General features: G+C 40.3%; 1 protein-coding gene across 1 annotated transcript; it reads left to right on the plus strand.

Moving 5' to 3' along the window:
* The first annotated feature begins 502 nt into the window (after window positions 1–502).
* LOC121308392 (collagen alpha-2(IX) chain-like) lies at window positions 503–16,595 on the plus strand. The gene is made up of 19 exons (XM_041240763.1): window positions 503–733; window positions 2,537–2,611; window positions 5,232–5,267; window positions 5,731–5,793; window positions 6,923–6,976; window positions 7,562–7,597; window positions 8,149–8,172; window positions 9,261–9,314; window positions 9,780–9,833; window positions 10,167–10,214; window positions 10,637–10,693; window positions 11,131–11,184; window positions 12,606–12,659; window positions 12,963–13,016; window positions 13,240–13,293; window positions 14,525–14,578; window positions 15,234–15,287; window positions 15,776–15,829; window positions 16,505–16,595. Exons 1-19 carry the CDS (start codon window positions 662–664, stop codon window positions 16,568–16,570), a joined length of 1,017 nt encoding a protein of 338 aa, XP_041096697.1. The 5' UTR covers window positions 503–661; the 3' UTR covers window positions 16,571–16,595.
* Window positions 16,596–16,742: the final 147 nt, after the last annotated feature.

Consider the following 16,742-nt stretch of genomic DNA (forward strand, 5'->3'; position numbering starts at 1 on the left):
ACTAACAACCAAACGAGCAAGATGGGCCGAATGGCCTCCTCTTGTTTGTAAACTTTCTTATGTTCTAATGTACGATTTATCTTCTGATATAGTCTGGCTTAAATAAACAGGAATAATACAATAAACTGTATAATTCACCAATTAGTTTTAATCAGTTAGTCATCTGGTATTCAGTACTGTAAGTGTTTTAAGAATGGTTCAGTAATTTTTTTTAAAAAGTATTAATTTTAATTTGACACAAAAGGTGGCAAAATGTAGTATAGTAAAACCATAATGAAGTAATAGCAGAGCACAGGGAAATCACTTATGCATGATACAGCATGCTGCAAGTCCAGTAAAAGCAACAATACAACACAGTACAGCACTGTAGTTTACCTGGCCATGCTGTACACTAATGAGCCAGCCTCTAGGAAAGAATGCAGCTTCGACCAATGGGAGCCCACAGAACCCCTAGGCTCCTGCATATTCATGAGCTACCCTACCTTATCCCAGCCTCCAGTGAGAATCTGTGCTCCAGAGGTGTGTGCGAGTGTCGGATTTGGGGGTCTTGTAGCTCTGTGTGTACTCAGGGGCTGGCTGCTGTTTTCATTGGAATTGCAGACTGCTCTCCAGCTAGGCATAGAGGAGTTGCTGGGTGCCTTGCTAGTCAGAAGCCCTTACCATGGCTAGCTCCTTTGGAATCCTAAAGCTCGCGGTGCTCCTGCAAGTGGTCTGTCTATCGCTGGGACAAGTTGTGAGTTTTTCTATGTATTTATGTATTTGTAGTGATGTCCATATAGCTAAAGAGGCAGATAAAAACAACTGAAAAAAAACACAACTTCAAACTTCTGACTGGTTTTGGTGCATTGCTAAGCTCCAGACACACCGATTACAAACGTGTTCTTTTACTCAACAGTGGCAGTAGGTGGTATTGGAACTGATAGTGGTATTCTGTCTATGATCTGCCTTACTTTTTAAAAGTGTATATACACACAATGATATGTCATTGATCACTGTTGTTCTTAATGCTTTTTCGGTTTGACCAACAAACAAATAGCAATTAATATTCGTGCATGTACGCTACGTGTATCAGATTAACTCAACAGTAGAATGCGTATATGTGTATTTGTTTGGAATGCATTGAGAAAAAAAAGATTTCATTGGTACTGAAAAATATTTGATGGGAATTTTTTAAGTGTCTTCTGTGCAATAATATTGTGCTTCCTTTAAAAAAAGACGACGAGAAAAGAATGAAAAGAAAACAGTTATTGAGGACTATTTAGGGATCAGGATTAACCTGGGCAGCCTGAAAGAAGAGACATTTGGGAGCAGGCTGTGAAATACAAGGCACTCTATTCACTATTTACTAGAAGACCACCTCGACTTTTCACTGCTCATCTGTGTTAGGAATTCCTTTAGACTACTAGCAGCGGCACAGTATTTTAGAGGACTTTTTAGTGCAGCTTGTTAATTAAGACTGGGTCTACTTAAGGAAGTAACAAGTGCTGTTGATGTTTTGCAACTGATTTCACATACCAGGTGTGTAAATAGATTGCACACTCCCAAATGCTCATTTGCCCTTTTCCAAAGCAATACAAAAGGAATATATGTTATGGCCTGGTTGAATAATCGTGTGCCTAGCTCTGTCAATTCTTTATTAAGCTCCCTAATTAAAAAGTGCACATCCAAAACAACAAGATACTGCTCTCATGTGGATCTATCTGTATTAATAACTATAAATGATCTTTTTTTTTTTTCAAAATAGATCATGAGCTCTATTTCTATACAATTGAATTCTCGTGCGTTTTCGTATTAACAGGAATGCCTCTGATATCAACGAATTACAGACCCAGGCTTGACCATAGGGCAACCAGAAATATTTCAATTGTTCTCCTTTTGATGGTGCAGTACACCGTTGTGAAACACGTGGGCAATCCTGTGCATTGAAGGGAATGTTTCCACGCTGATTTGTAATCTGTGCCCTAGCTTTCGCTGCTAATGATTTTGTTAATTGCTCAGTGGCCCGGCTTGTTGGTTGAACTAATTAATCAGCGGCGTGCGCGGAGGGAATTTATTTTTAATAAGCGTTACAGTTTCTAATTTTAACACTAATGCCCTGAGGTCAAACCTGCTCATCAAGTATGCAGCTCATTTGTTAGACAAAGAAAAATGACTCTTCTTAAGTGAAAGAATTGACAGAATAGAAGAATTTTAACACTACAGCTTCTAGATTTTGACATTCAGAGGTCACCCATATAATTTAGGCATCTGAATAATTTTGTACTGTTTTGAGATTTTTTTTTTTTTAATTCATTAAAAAATGACACATTTTGCACTGAAGCAAAAGATTGCCAACATTAAAATACTACGTGTGTAGTTTTGTAATAGTATTTTTTAATTATAAATATGCAATTGGACCTATAATATATGATGTTATATTTTGCATCAATTTAAAAACCTTTTTTGTTTAATACATATTTATTTAAATACACCTTTAGGAATGGATCTAAAAGTATAACATACATGGGATCTCACTATTTCCCCTTGGTTCTTTCAGAGGGGTCCGCCGGGTGAACAAGGTCCACAGGGCCCCCCAGGTCCGTCAGGGACCCCAGGATCCGATGGCATTGACGTGAGTATCAGCCGCAGTCAGTTTACTCAGGAATCTGGAAAGTGCCTCTCACTGCTGGACAAAGAAGGGCATTGTCCAAGCACACTCCTTTCCAGCTCACAGCTGCAGGTCCATCCTGTTACCAGCAGGGGGAGCAGCCTGAGAAAACACACCGAAACAAAAAAAGCTCTGTTTGGAGTCGACCTGAGCTGATTTTAACCCTGCGGTTGCTGGAGGGCATTCATTTTTTTTGTGTGTTATTATTCTTATAAAATCGATCAGATTTGTTTGCGAAGCATTCAGAATTCCAAGGCCCACAGCATCACAAAGGGAATATTTTACTTCTTCATGAAACAATGCTAGATTTAGAGGGTCTAATTTTTCTGCTATTGGATCATTCACCAAATTCCTATTTTAAGATGACTTTAACTTGGAGACAGTTTGTCTAGTTTTGATTCAGCTATCAGGTTTGTTATGATGTTGGTGGCCTGCTGTTTTCTATGCATCTATAAAAATGAACAGGTGCTATAGTACAGCATAAATAAATAACTGTATATACTGTGGCATGAGGTCTGTTCAGTTGATCCAGACAGATCAATGGCAGATCTAAATGTCTTGAAATGATTTACACTGCGTAGATTTCATTTTTAATTTTGGTCATGGGTTTTGGGTTGGTGGATTTCCACATAAGAAATTGTTGTCGCGTCTACCTTTTCCGAGAAATACCAGCTGGGTTTTTATCATGCTCCAGAAAGAGGAAAATTAAAAATAATCTCCGCCTCTGCTAGTTCCAGCACCGTTTTCACTACCACCCCAATCATTGCTTAGCTCCATTTCTTATTCCAATGCTGAGGAGCAACCCTCTCGTCCTGCCTACTCCCAGAACTGCAGCTCCTTCTCAGGAACCAATCACTGCTTTTCTTTTCTTATGATGCTCCTGCTTTCAATGTAACTGTGTTCCATTATGCGAGCTAATGTGAAAGCAAGATTTACCCAGATTTGTCTGTTAGCTGCAAGTCCCTTAATGGGCGGGGTTTAGAATTGGAAGGCGTGGCGTCACCCAAGGTGTGACATCACAATAACGGAACTGTCAGTACGAAACGTGGACAGCCACGGGCAACTGCGCCATAAAACATTTAGAAGATCCGAAACATGACAATATCATTTAAAAAAAAATTAATTAAAAAAAATCTCTGTTAGAATGATTGGATTTTTTTTCGTTTTTTGGTCTTTACCTTCCCTTTCTAATCATAAGCCCGGCTTAGTTTTTTTGAAGTAGCCGATTAACATTTTTATCTGAAGGCTGCCCTGCACAGGAATGTAAATCCGAGCCGGCTGAGGCAGGATCATGTTTAAAGAATCCAATTAAGAAGCAGCGGAGGCTTAAAAAAAACACACACAAAAAAAAAGTAGATTAAAAGATTTTTCTATGAATCAGCAAGGACGCTAACAGAGTTCACCATGGCTAACTGTGAGTCTAAAGCAAACATCAAAAATCATTTCTATAATTAACATTGAGGCATTTGGATAGGAGCACTAATTAAACAGTAATAAAGGCAAGTGCAGTTAAACAGGGTGGTTAGAGGGTTGAACTGTGTGGTCTTTTTTGTCTTTTCATTTCAAGTGAAATGTGTAGCATGTCTTGCAAGTGTGTTTGAGTATCGTAGGTATTGAACTACATTGCACAGTCACAGTGCATACTGAATATATCACCTACAATGGTGCACGAAACCCACCTACAAATATGCTACATATTACACTGAGAAGAGAGAAATCTGTTTTCAGCTTCACATTTCACTCCTGTGAAAAAGTCCTTGTGATAGCAACCCCTATAATAATCCATGTTTGTGCGTCTTGTCATGGTGAATGGGGGGGGTGGGGTGGACAGGTGATACATTTGTGATGTCATGATTGTCTGGTGGAAGTGATGTCATGAAAAGAAACACTTTGGGTGTTCTTAATTATCTGTGCAAAAACACTACTACTACTACTACTAATAACAATAATAAAAGAAGGCAGGTAAAAACCATAATAAATGGTTGGGATTTTTGTTCTTCTTTTGCTCGGTTTGATGTGTATGGTTGTTCATTCCTAAGGAAGACTGACAGCTGCCAATTGTAAAATTGTAAGAGTCTTAATTCTAACTGTCAGCAACTTTTTTTCAGTTGAAAATCAGCCTTAGCCAGTGTCATCGAGCTACTGAAAGATGTAATGATTGCTAAAGAGGTAGTACTAATTATAAATATGAAATGGCCAATCACACATAGCATTACAATATTATCCAGAACTGCTTCTGACAAACCTGTGGGCATACTTTAGCATACTGTTGGAAGAAGAGTACCAACGCCAATAACAACAGCAGGGATGGAAATAAGCTTCCATTGCATAGCACTTAGATCCAGTCCTGGTTTTACTATGAGTTTAATAACACACACCTGAGCTTGTTACCTATACACTGTAGTTAAGCGAGCCTGTAATAAAACCTGGAATGGGTGAAACTGCTGAGCAATGGAAGGCTTATTACCATCCCTCTGCAGGACTAGTTTTACAACTAAAGTATGTGAATGATTGCAATAACCAGCGATAATCTGACTAGACTAAAACAAGCTAGTAAGTTGAATATTGTTTTCTGTCTTCACAGGGTGACAAAGGGCCCCCTGGACCACCAGGCCCAGCTGTAAGTATAAACACATTTCAAACATTAGTATTATGCAGGGACAAAAATAGAAACACCTGCCATAACACTGTCAATAGGGTGAAGTAGGACCACCACCACGGACAGCCAGGACAGAAAGTATTTTCAACATACTGAACCCACAGGGTTTCTCTGGAGGGATGCTTGACCATGTCTAAGTGAGAATGGGGAACAGAGATCAGTGGAGTCTTGGACATAGAAGCACCTGCCACCCAAGCACCTACTATCAGCCCTCTATCAGAATCTGTTAGAACTGCTGTCTTGGCTGTCATGACTGAAACGAACAAGTGAGATGCTGTTTATCTAACAAATTAGGCATCCATGCAAAGGACAGCCCTTTGAAACATAGGTTTGTGCTGCATGTCGCTGGTGTTTTCAATATTTTTTTTTGTGTCCTACTGCTGTGTATTGTTTTGTTATATTAATATTATTCTTCTTATTTCAGGGTGCTAAAGGTGAGCCAGGCGAGCCTGGTACAGGTGGCACCCCTGGTGAACCAGGAATTGATGTAAGTTCTGGATCTGGCTGATAGAATATATTTGTTATAATATCTAAAATCATAACGCTTGCAAAACGAAAGCCCCGGCAATCCGTGATTGACGAATTGATTAACTGTTGCAGTTCTACTTAATAGGGCTTCTGTTTGCAGAATTAAACTAGCTGTCTTTTCTTTTCATTACCATCGAGACCAATTTCAGTGCAGGTGTCGGAATTTAGATCCATATCTACTTTGATTAGGTCCCTCTGTCTGTAATGCTGTCGACCCACACTGGTCTGCTCTTAGTATCTTGTAATACTGCCTTCTGTGTTCTCTAGAGCGATCCCTAGTGGATACCCTTTGCATTTATCTTCCAAGGCAAAAAAAAAAGCAGAACTCTCTTTTTTAAATTTGCTGTGAAATTTGGGAACCATAACCTTTTCGCTTTTGAAAAAGCACCACAGGGTTCAGGAGGATCAAACATAGAATCGCTAACGAGCTTTCAACAGAGCCTGTCAAGTGGCAGCTCTCCCATCCTGCCGGGTCTTAGGAGAGAGAAGAACAGCACAAGATTGTGCTGAAGAGTGAAACCCTTGCTAGCTTCACTTAGAAGAAAGATATTTTGAATATTGATCTTTTCCACCCACCCCACACTGAAGCCCTACCTGCTGAACAAATTCACGTGGAACTAAATCATATATATATATATTATCTGTTTATGGGAAATTGCTAGTTACATGTATGATGAATAACTATTGAACATCATAGGGAATACCCGCTAATTATTTTAGAATAGAATGAAAGCAAAGGTGTGCTGGAGTATGCCTCAGTTTTCTCTTAACCTTAAATCTCTCAGCACTAAAGGGTTGATTTCAACATGCAGTACACCCTGCTGAAAGACTTCACCCAGTTTTCTTCTCTAGACCTCTTCAGAACTCTAGTGCTGAAAGAGTCAACAGTCTCATTCTTATTTAACTTTGGGAAATGGAACGAAACAACCCAGAAATCGTTTTTTGGAGAATACATTGAATTAAAAAAAATAAAATAAATGTGTATTCATTAGTGAAGTGGAGATTTCCAGTAACTGGCAACTGACCGTCGATCCCTAAAGCAAAATGTTTTCTTCTGTACAAACCGCTTCTCTGCTGGTCTCTTCCAGGGTCTGATCGGAGCTAAAGGAGACAGGGGCCCTATAGGGAATCCGGGACCAAAGGTAAACCCGCCAGTGTCAGGGGGTTGGTATATATCGTGTAGCTCAGAGTTGGTCTACAGTTTGGGCAAAAAGAGCCACACACACTGATGACAAAACAATTCACAATGTTTCATTAAATGGGGTTAGTATAAAACCAAACAGTTCACTGGTAGCAAACACATAAAAAAGATAAGGTATTTCATGGCTAAACAAATAGACTGCTTCTCTATTTTTATAGCTAAACATGTTAGTTTTGGTGCATTTTGACTGTACCTTTTTATCAGACTGCCAGCCGTTAACGAGATCCCTCACTTCTAAATCAAAATAGTCATAATCTGGAGTTCAAGAGACTCAAATACATTTCAAGAGCCACCGCTTGGACGACCCTGATATACTCAACACAGAGGTGTATTAAAATAAAGGTTAGAAGCCAAAGTTTTCATACAGAACGCACACGCTATTCATCTGTCTGACTGACACACGCAGTTAGTGAAGACCTGTATATTACATAAACATTTACTGCCAGCATGGCCTGACCATGAAGGAGCTGAATCGATGAATTGGAGAATTGTGAAATAATTCTCCGTTTCTTATCTTCGCCTTTAGGGACAACCTGGCCCTATTGGTAAACCCGGACCCACTGTAAGTATTTCTTTTACCTTCAGTTACAGTGCGTGATAAAACCTGGTAGAAACATTCCCAAACCCAAGTTACTCAAGTAAAGAGACTCAACAGGTCACAGCGACCTGCTTTTTCATGGTGCTGATGTAACGGGCAGTGTTGCGTGATACACTGCCATCATGGATTCTGCCCCCTGTTGGTTAAAAGCTCTAAAAGCACGAATGCATAGCGGTTAAGATGCTCCCTTGGACGCATGAGGTCGCTGGTTCTCATCCCTCCTGCTCCCCGATACACCGTCCCTTGATTAGGTGAGTGATTTGCCTATATTTTAGGCAAATTGCACCCTCTGTAGCAATTGTATTATAGTACATGGGCAATTTCCCCGCAGTGCAAAATCAGGCCTGGCTTTGATGAAACTACCCGTGGGCATTAGTTATGAGCTACTACAGCACATACTGTGAAGACTGTAGGGTTGATGACCTGCTTTAGCATGGTGTGTTATTAATATCATTGCTGGGAGGCAGATGCTATTGATAACCCTTTTTTATGTGCTGTTTCCGGTTCTTCTTTAGGGTCCTGGCCTGCCTGGACTTGCAGTAAGTATTACAGCGGTTCTGCAGGTTTTTCTATTCGCTAGGAGACCGATGGGCATACCGGACACATCCTTTAGTCTTGTATCTTAGCAAATACATGAACAAGCATCTGACTGCATGCAAATGGAAGGGAGGCTTCATTCAGCGTCCCAAGTCTGTTATAGCCTTCCACATGGTTATTTTTTATCTACCCTCACAAAAGCAACTCTTGTTCCAGGTCCCATACTTGTAGTCCTTTTTCACAAAACCTTTAAAGACTACAGGTCATGCCTTGTTAAATCAGGCTTAATATTAAACACTGGTTTGGGCAAAGAGTTTGTAGTCTGTTACAGGGATGCAAGTAAGGCTCCTGTTGCATAGCAGTTTAATCCATTCCAGGTTTTAATACGAGCTTGATTAGCCACAGTGTATTGTTGTAACAAGCTCATGTGGGTATTACTAAACTCATAGTAAAACCAGGAAAGGATCAGACTGCTATTCAATGGGAGTCTTGTTTCTATCCATGCTGTTCTCAAACATTAGAGAGAAAGTTTAAAAAGATACAAACATTTTTTAACAAACGCTCAATGCACAGTTTGAATGGAACCAAACTTTTTTAGATTTATATAATGCACTTTCTCTCATATAAGCCCCAGCCTGTTTCACATGCCCTGAATGTGTTAAACCTGTTATCGGGGATTACCCAGAGAAATCACTGATGTGTAAAATCTGGAAGAGGATTAAGGCAAATGTTAGCTGTGGCATGAAGGTGGCTCATTTTCTGACCCTCTTTGCTGAGATAGCTTTTTCCAAATGCAACAGCATTTCTCGCAGTGTTTTTCCTCCGATTTGCATGATTGTATTTTTCTTTTACAGAAGCTTTCTTCACAGTGTAGGAATAACATTTAAAACAGTACCATTCACGGATAACACATTTAAACAAAGCTGTGCTAATTTCTGTCATAACCTGGCACCGTCTGTAATTGCGAAGTTGGAACGAAATCGCAAGCCATTGTTTTCACTTGATTTAGCAAATGTGCCAGGCTTATGAATGTTTCATTTTATGATTTGTGACAGCGGTGATTATTCATTTGTTCTTTTTTCTTTTAAAGGGCCCACCTGGTCCCATAGGATTACCAGGTGAAATTGGTCCCCAAGGAATAAAAGTGAGAATTTGTTTTATTTTATATTTATTTATTTTCCAAATACATGCACGATTTCTCTGCATGGAATTTAGCAAACTTCCAAACTGGGGATTACTGATTTGATTTAAACGCAACATACAGTACTGCAAATAACATTCACCATACTCCTACACTACATACTCAGTGTGTGAAGCTAATCAACATTGCCTCTAGTGTCCACCAGGTGAACAACAACAGGCATTTCAGAGCAGCTATTGATAACCTCCCTGGCACAGCGTTCTCATCCTGTATTCTTCCCTACCAAAACATACCATGCATATGACATTGCACACCATGTATAGAAGACAGAATACTAAATAACACTGCACACCTTGTATATGCAATTCTCCCCCTATACGGTGCTCAGAAATTCTTCCATATGCAAACACATCGTACTCAATTGTGGTGCTGCCTGCAGTGCACTGATGTTTTTTATTCGTCTCCCAGGGTATGATCGGACCATCAGGGCCACCAGGATTGCCAGGACCACCAGGGAAGCCTGTGAGTTGGTAATCTTTTTATTATCTCCCCACAAGGGATGATGACCTTTGATGGTACCCGTGCGTCTAGACATATGTCGCCCTTCAATTTTCTTGACAACCACTTATTCAATTGAGGAAACATGGTATGGGTGTAACAGAGAGTGGTGTATGATGCACTGATGATTTTAACTCCTGTCAGTTAGGCGGGGTTACAAGCTCCACAGCTGCCAGAAGAGCCTGACTCTTTTACATAGGAGTTAAGACGCTCTCTTGCAGTGTGTGTGGTTGTTCTATATTCCTGTGTTCTAGAATGTTTGTGTTGATTGCTCATTGGGTTTCCTTTGATCCATAGGGACCTCCTGGCAAATTCATAGGAGAGGAAGGCAGTGCCGATTTCCAGGTAAGAAGAGGACACATTCCCTACGTCTTAGAGACCTCATTTTAACTTGTAACTTTAAAAACGTACGTCGGATTAGATTGGAAAAGAGGAAGAAACAGCTGACAGCATTTATAAAGAAACATTTTGATTATCTATAGAACTGTTCTGGTAGCAGCGCACTTACAATATACGGTCATCGGGTAGCACTGCATGTTTTGAAACCGATGAAGAATAATGGCAGCTCTTATATTTAAAATAGAGAATACAAAGAGCAAGTGGAGTCGACAAAGTTTAAAAAAAGATCACAGCACTGGGCTTTCAGGAATTACTTTACTGAAAACCGGCCATTAACGCTGATAGCCACTGTTACATAAAATAGTTTGACTTTTACTTGACCACTCAGTGAATGAACGTTACCCTTTGTACTTTCTTTTTCCCTGTAGTGTCCCTCCAATTGTCCAGGTGGACCAAAGGGCCCACAGGGACTGCAGGGGTTAAAGGTGAGCTAGTTTCGCTGTGCCGCAGATTATAAAAAAAATTATAAAAATAGATCTGTTAAGTGATTTGCAAGTTTAGAGGGTTAAGGTACTGTAACAAGACTGCTGCTGTAAAAGCTTAATTGTACTTCCACATAAAGAAGAAATCATGGACCAGAAGGAATGTGGGAAGCTGCGTTAAAAAAAAAAAAAAAAAAAAAAAAAAAAAAAAAAAAAAAAAAAAAAAATCCCTTCAGCGTCCTTGAGTTTCAGAGTGCTGCCAAAAGCAGGCGCACAGATTTAAGCCAATGCCTTAGATAAGGGAGCATGTGTCTTTAAGAGTTAAGGTTAACACTTAAGGTGCTTTATGTAATGGACCACTGGCCTTTGCGGTGTTAACCTTGCTCAGAATGGCAAAGCCTCTGTTAAAAGCCTTTATCATCTTCTTTTCTTCCACACAGGGTCACAAGGGGCGCCCAGGAGTCCTCGGTGACACGGGCAGTATAGGAAAGCTGGTAAGTAGAGTCATCGAGGCACGTGAGCTGCATTCTGCTTGTTCTGTATGCCCGTGACATCAACCTGTGACGTATTTTAGTCTCTGTCGTCATCCACTCGCGATATTGATACGGCCACCTGCTCTAAAAATCACCATTGAGGCATCTATCGGAACGGCAAAAAAGTGATACTTATATTTGTTATCCTCCTAGAACTAAATAGATTTCTCTTTTAAACATAAACACGGTGGACTTAATCCAAGTTATGTTAAGACGCGCTTGTTGTTGGAGTTTGTAAATGACTGTATATGTTAATAGTAAAGCAGTATGCCACAGTTGTAGGACAGTGAATGCCTGTATTCGGGCATTCGCAACCTCACCTCTGTTCATTCCTTCATACAATGATGCTGTGCGTCCTAGAGGATACAGTAACCGTATCTGTATGTGTTAATCATATATTAGAACATGGCTGATACAGTCTAGTTCCAGTATGTTTCCGGTCCCTTTGTTAATTGTTTCTAATGACATGCTGGTATAAAAAGGACTGTGAAATGTATGAATGCCCCTAGTGGGCAGTAATCTGTATGTGATCTGTCAGTCTCGGATGGAAGCCAGCATAATGGCAGGAAGGGACTGAGTTCAGCAAGCCTGCAGGACTCTGACTCATGTTTCTGCACTAAACCCCTTCAGAGGGTAATCAGGTCCAGTCAGAAGGAAGGGAACTGGAGCATGGGGACGTGTTCAAACTGAAACATCGTTTTAATGGATGCTGCCGCTGTTTTACAGAACTTAAGCCAGTCTCTTTAGTTTATTTCTGTTTGTGATGATATGAAAAGGTTCATGTATTATTATTATTTTCATAGGTATTTAGCTGTTGAATAATTGAATATACCCCCAAGGTCGAAAATTAATAAGTAATTGCTTTGGAAATAATAATAATAATAATAATAATAATAATAATAATAAATAATAATAATAATAAATCATGCAATTAATATATGAAGTGAATCAGCTTCACATTAAAGAAATTTCGTTTCTACCCATTTAAACAGCGTAAATAACTGTTTAATGTGTAAACAGTTCACAATGTAAATCTAATGCACTTGGCTCAGCCGGGCTTCATTCGTCTCAACCAGTTCTCACCAACCTTTCTGACTGAAAGAGCCACGTTGATATCCAGACCAGCTCTTAAAAGAGCCAGTCAGAAAAAAAAAAACACAAACAAACAAAAAAAAAACAAGTGAAATGTTATACTGGACTATATTAAGAAGCTTGTTAAACTGGTTCCATCTTGCACATTATTTGTTTTTGCACTTTGACTTTCTTCTACCAAGTGCACCAAGTCACCTCTGAATGAGGGCAGCAGTAGAGTGGAGCGCCGCCAGCCGTCCTGTGCAAGGGCAGCCCTGTTCTTAACTGGGGGTCTCTTTGTCTGTTTACAGGGGATCAAGGGAGACGTCGGTATTTCCGGAGAGCAAGGAATCCCAGGCCCTCCAGTAATGTATTTATTTATTTATTTATAATCAGCTTGTATCCTTTAGCTTAAAACGCATTTGAGTTGGTTATGATGTGTTTAACGTTGACCCACAAGCTGTGGAAGTGTTCAAGAGATAGATAGATAGATAGAGCTATTATAACTCAAGCATGTAAGAACAGTTTTACAAATTATGTCATGAAACAAATACTTTTAAAATGTGTGGTTTAGTAGTTTTACTTTGTTGTCAGTGATTTGGGTCTCGTTCATTTACGTATGTTTTAATGTATTTGTTTATTAACTTATATTTTCATTCATTCTCTAGGGTCCACAAGGTCTGAGAGGCTATCCTGGAATGATGGGACCAAAAGGAGAAGCTGTGAGTCACGTTAAATAAAATTTATATAAAGTACACAGCGTTTTACACAGCTGTCATAGAACAAACACTGAAAGGGGTTATCCTGTTAGATATGTCTAATGAAAAGTGGAAATGGTTCAGATCAATACATGCTGTCTCGGTGTCTTAGTCATTGCTAGTTAGTGTGTGGGTGGGCACAGTGAAGTATTTTATTGTGTCGTTTAACTCTGCTCATGTTTTCCAGGGTCCTCGTGGGTACAAAGGGATGCCAGGGCCCGCTGGCATTGCAGGCCTCCCAGTAAGTACCAGCTACCAACTGCATGTGCTCTCTTCTGTCTGCGCGACTTATTCCACTCTAACGCACAGCGGAAGGTCTTGTGCTGCTTCGGTGGTTCCACATTCAAAGACAGTATGTGCAATAAACAGTGACAGACAATCCATGAAGTTGTGTTGAGACACAAGGGGTCTATTTCAATGATCTAAATGTCGCTGCTCTTTAGCTGGGGTTTTCCCACCAGGACTGATTATTTATTGACCCAATTTTTACGAGTTATTACGATCTGCCCCTCTTTAGGAATGACAATAGACAGGGTCCCTGAGTGGCTCACCTGGTAAAAGCACGGCCGCGTGGTGTGTAGACCGAGTCATTGGCTCAGGGAGTTGGGAAGTTGGGGATTCCGGAGGGAGCGGTGCTCCTGCAGGTTTAGGAGGCAAAGCCGGAAGGGACTCTCTCTCCTCATCGCGCTACGGCCGAGCCTAGCCGGGAAGGTGCCCAGTGAGCTCGGGCGGACTCCTGCAGGACTGGCCTTTGTCCTTCAGAAGCCGATAGCTCGCTGACATCCGCTCCCGAGTTCCTAATTGGGCATTCTAAAAAAAATTAAAAATAATCGTACCATTTTCGCCATTTTCATCAACAACCAGCTTGTGTTAAGCACCACTTATACAGAAGATGGTGGTCAAAAATAAAATGAAGCAAAAGGAGATTTTTAGGATGTGGTTTCTTTGACAAATTAATAACTAAATACTAGATCATGATTTATTTTTTTTTATTTTTTTTAATTAAAACCTACAAAAAATAAAAAAGCAGATTGAAACTGATTTATTTTTTGGTTTTCAGTTTGGGAGATGCTAGAATTAATCAGTGTGTTTAAGAAAAGTGTCCTTAAAATTACTACAGCCTGATTCGCACAGGGCTAAACTCCCCCCCCCCCCACCCCACATAAACAGATGACCTTGGAATGTTTGCAGACATTTGGGAAATGTAGTCCCATGGAAATTGCCCATTGTTTTTATTTTGTCACAGATAATTGTCTCAGAGGTCCTCCAGTTTTTTTATAGCTTCTGTACAATTTCAAACTCAGACGCCCCGTGTCTTTAGTCCAGTGCGAATCATGCTTATGACACACCGTTAGATCTTTAACTGATGAAACTATGGATTCATGACACAGAACGTTCGTTCTTGTCCATTGATGACAGCGCTGTATTTCTAGTTGTTCATGTATTTATTGTTGTGCTTGCTGTTCCTATAGGGCGCAGAAGGACCTCAGGGCCCTCCGGGTGAAGCAGGTGAAAAAGGAGACCTTGTAAGTTAATAATCTGATTTGGTATTCTTATCTGAAGAGTCTTTCTAAAAGACAGGTTTGGATTATCTTTCAAAACACAGGCCTGTCTTCTGTCAGTCAAAAGCAGAGACTCTCCTCCTCTTTCTTGCTCCCTCAATCAGAATTTGCAAGAACACATTTTGCGGGCGGGGCATGGCAGAAACAGCCTATGACGTACAGGTCATTTGTTAACCAGTATGATGGGACAACGCTACTGAAAATGGATGTCAATCGCTACTGCCACAGCATTGTGCTCCGTCTCGAAAATACATCTTCACACAGTCTAAGATTTTAGCAGCAAACTGCTATGAATTTTTGTATGGGTACTTTTATCCCGGTACCCTTATAAAAGACGAATAAATAAATGATTGAAACCAGATGTGGAAGGCCACTGCGCTCCAGATTTAAAGGGTAGCATGATAAAATGAACTACTTCAGCAACTGAGTGGAGGCTTAATCGTTTCCAAAAGCAGGCGCTGGAACAAACCAGGTGGAACAAACCAACTTTGGCCACCCCTGATCTACATAAATAAAAGATACAGTTTAATACCCTTTCTGGCACATCAGTCATTTTTGTCCTGTTCATGTTCATTGACACAGAGCGTTATCCAGTAGTAAGTCTATTCTCCTCTCTTAGGGTTCTCGTGGTATCAAAGGACCACAGGGTGGAACCGGACCTAAAGGACAAAATGTAAGTTTTCTTTTTTTTACTATATTTGAGTGCCATACACAGAGTTCTTGCTTCATATGCAATAACTGACATAATGAAGGCTTGTTATAAATCTTTGATGATCTCAATCCCGTCCATCGCTCCTGGCTTACATACGTTACTGTTGCTTCACTGCCCAGAGCAATGTGGGGTACTTGTGCTATAAATAATTTGTGCTACGATAAATAAATGCATGAAAAAATGTGTATACAGTTGTAGACTTCATCTCTTAAAAAAAAAAAAAAGATTACCACGAAAGAAAAAAAAAACACCACTAAGAAACTGTGAGATGCGTTGCTGTTGTTTATTAAAAAAGGAACACCAGTTTTTACAATGTCTTTACAGTGTAAAGTCATGCCAGTACACATCTGCATATATTACAGTGTGTTTGTTTAAAGATGCAACATTGCCACAGCAGAGCCTAGAAGCTATATCTCTGTGATGTTATTTATTGCTGTCTCCTGTTTTAGGGTTTACCTGGAATTGATGGGAAAGACGGCAATCCTGGTATTCCAGGCATGAAGGTTAGTGCTGGAAATTATCCTGGTTTTCCACATTGATTAGATTTTAGCTTAAAGAACTGTGCTTCTGACTGACCAGTTTGCCATTTCTCCAAAACCTCCTTCAAAACCACAGAGATTTTGAACAAGGGGGGTTACTATAAAGATGGAGATTGTATTCAAACCCCTCAGTGCTCGCCTCCCTTTTGTACACATTCTTTACGCAGCAATTGGCCCCCAGCTGTACTGAACGTTGATTGAGGTTTAGTGATTCACAGTTAGATTGCCCTAGCAGGTCTGGATACCTGAATTGAATTTGTGACAGGGTAGCATCACGGTCAAGCTGTTACCAGCAGAGCGGCTGCAGTGAATCGCTATCGAGCATGCTTAAAAATAGATACCATCACCAAACAAAACACGTTAACAAATAAAAAGGCACAAGGGCCAAAACAAACAGTTATACAAAAACAATCCTACACAGTGGTTTTAGGCCAAGCCGCCGCTTCCATGGAAACACGGCTTCACAACCCCAACGCCAATGATAATTCTCCATATAGCACTGCAAAACACACCAACCCAAACACTAACTTTCACCAACAATAATTCTAACAGCAGCATTTAAACACACACTACCCTGGCAGGGCTTTCACCCAGCCACTTACTGAACTGTGTTAACTGCAATTCTGTGTCTGTCCACAGGGGGCGCCAGGCCAGTCTGGGATGCCAGGACCTCCAGGCCACCAGGGGACAGCAGTGAGTATTTAACCTGCACCTCCAGGAAATGACCAGATCAGTATGACATGTTTTTATTTCTCAAATTATGCACACGTAAGGTCCAGTAAAGTATATGCAAGTCCATGGTCATTACTATTTAGTCTTTGATCTATGAGACCTCTACAGTATATATCATACATATAGGAACAGAACCTGTGTGTGT

This window comes from Polyodon spathula, unplaced genomic scaffold (assembly GCF_017654505.1).
Source record: "Polyodon spathula isolate WHYD16114869_AA unplaced genomic scaffold, ASM1765450v1 scaffolds_677, whole genome shotgun sequence".
In the NCBI taxonomy this organism is placed as follows: domain Eukaryota; kingdom Metazoa; phylum Chordata; class Actinopteri; order Acipenseriformes; family Polyodontidae; genus Polyodon; species Polyodon spathula.

Excerpts from the sequence above, each read along its gene's own strand:
- LOC121308392 (XM_041240763.1), top strand. The coding sequence starts at position 662 with ATGGCTAGCTCCTTTGGAATCCTAAAGCTCGCGGTGCTCCTGCAAGTG. Across the intron at positions 6,977-7,561 it reads TAGGGAATCCGGGACCAAAG|GGACAACCTGGCCCTATTGG; the intron begins GTAAACCCGCCA and ends CTTCGCCTTTAG. Across the intron at positions 9,315-9,779 it reads TTGGTCCCCAAGGAATAAAA|GGTATGATCGGACCATCAGG; the intron begins GTGAGAATTTGT and ends TTCGTCTCCCAG.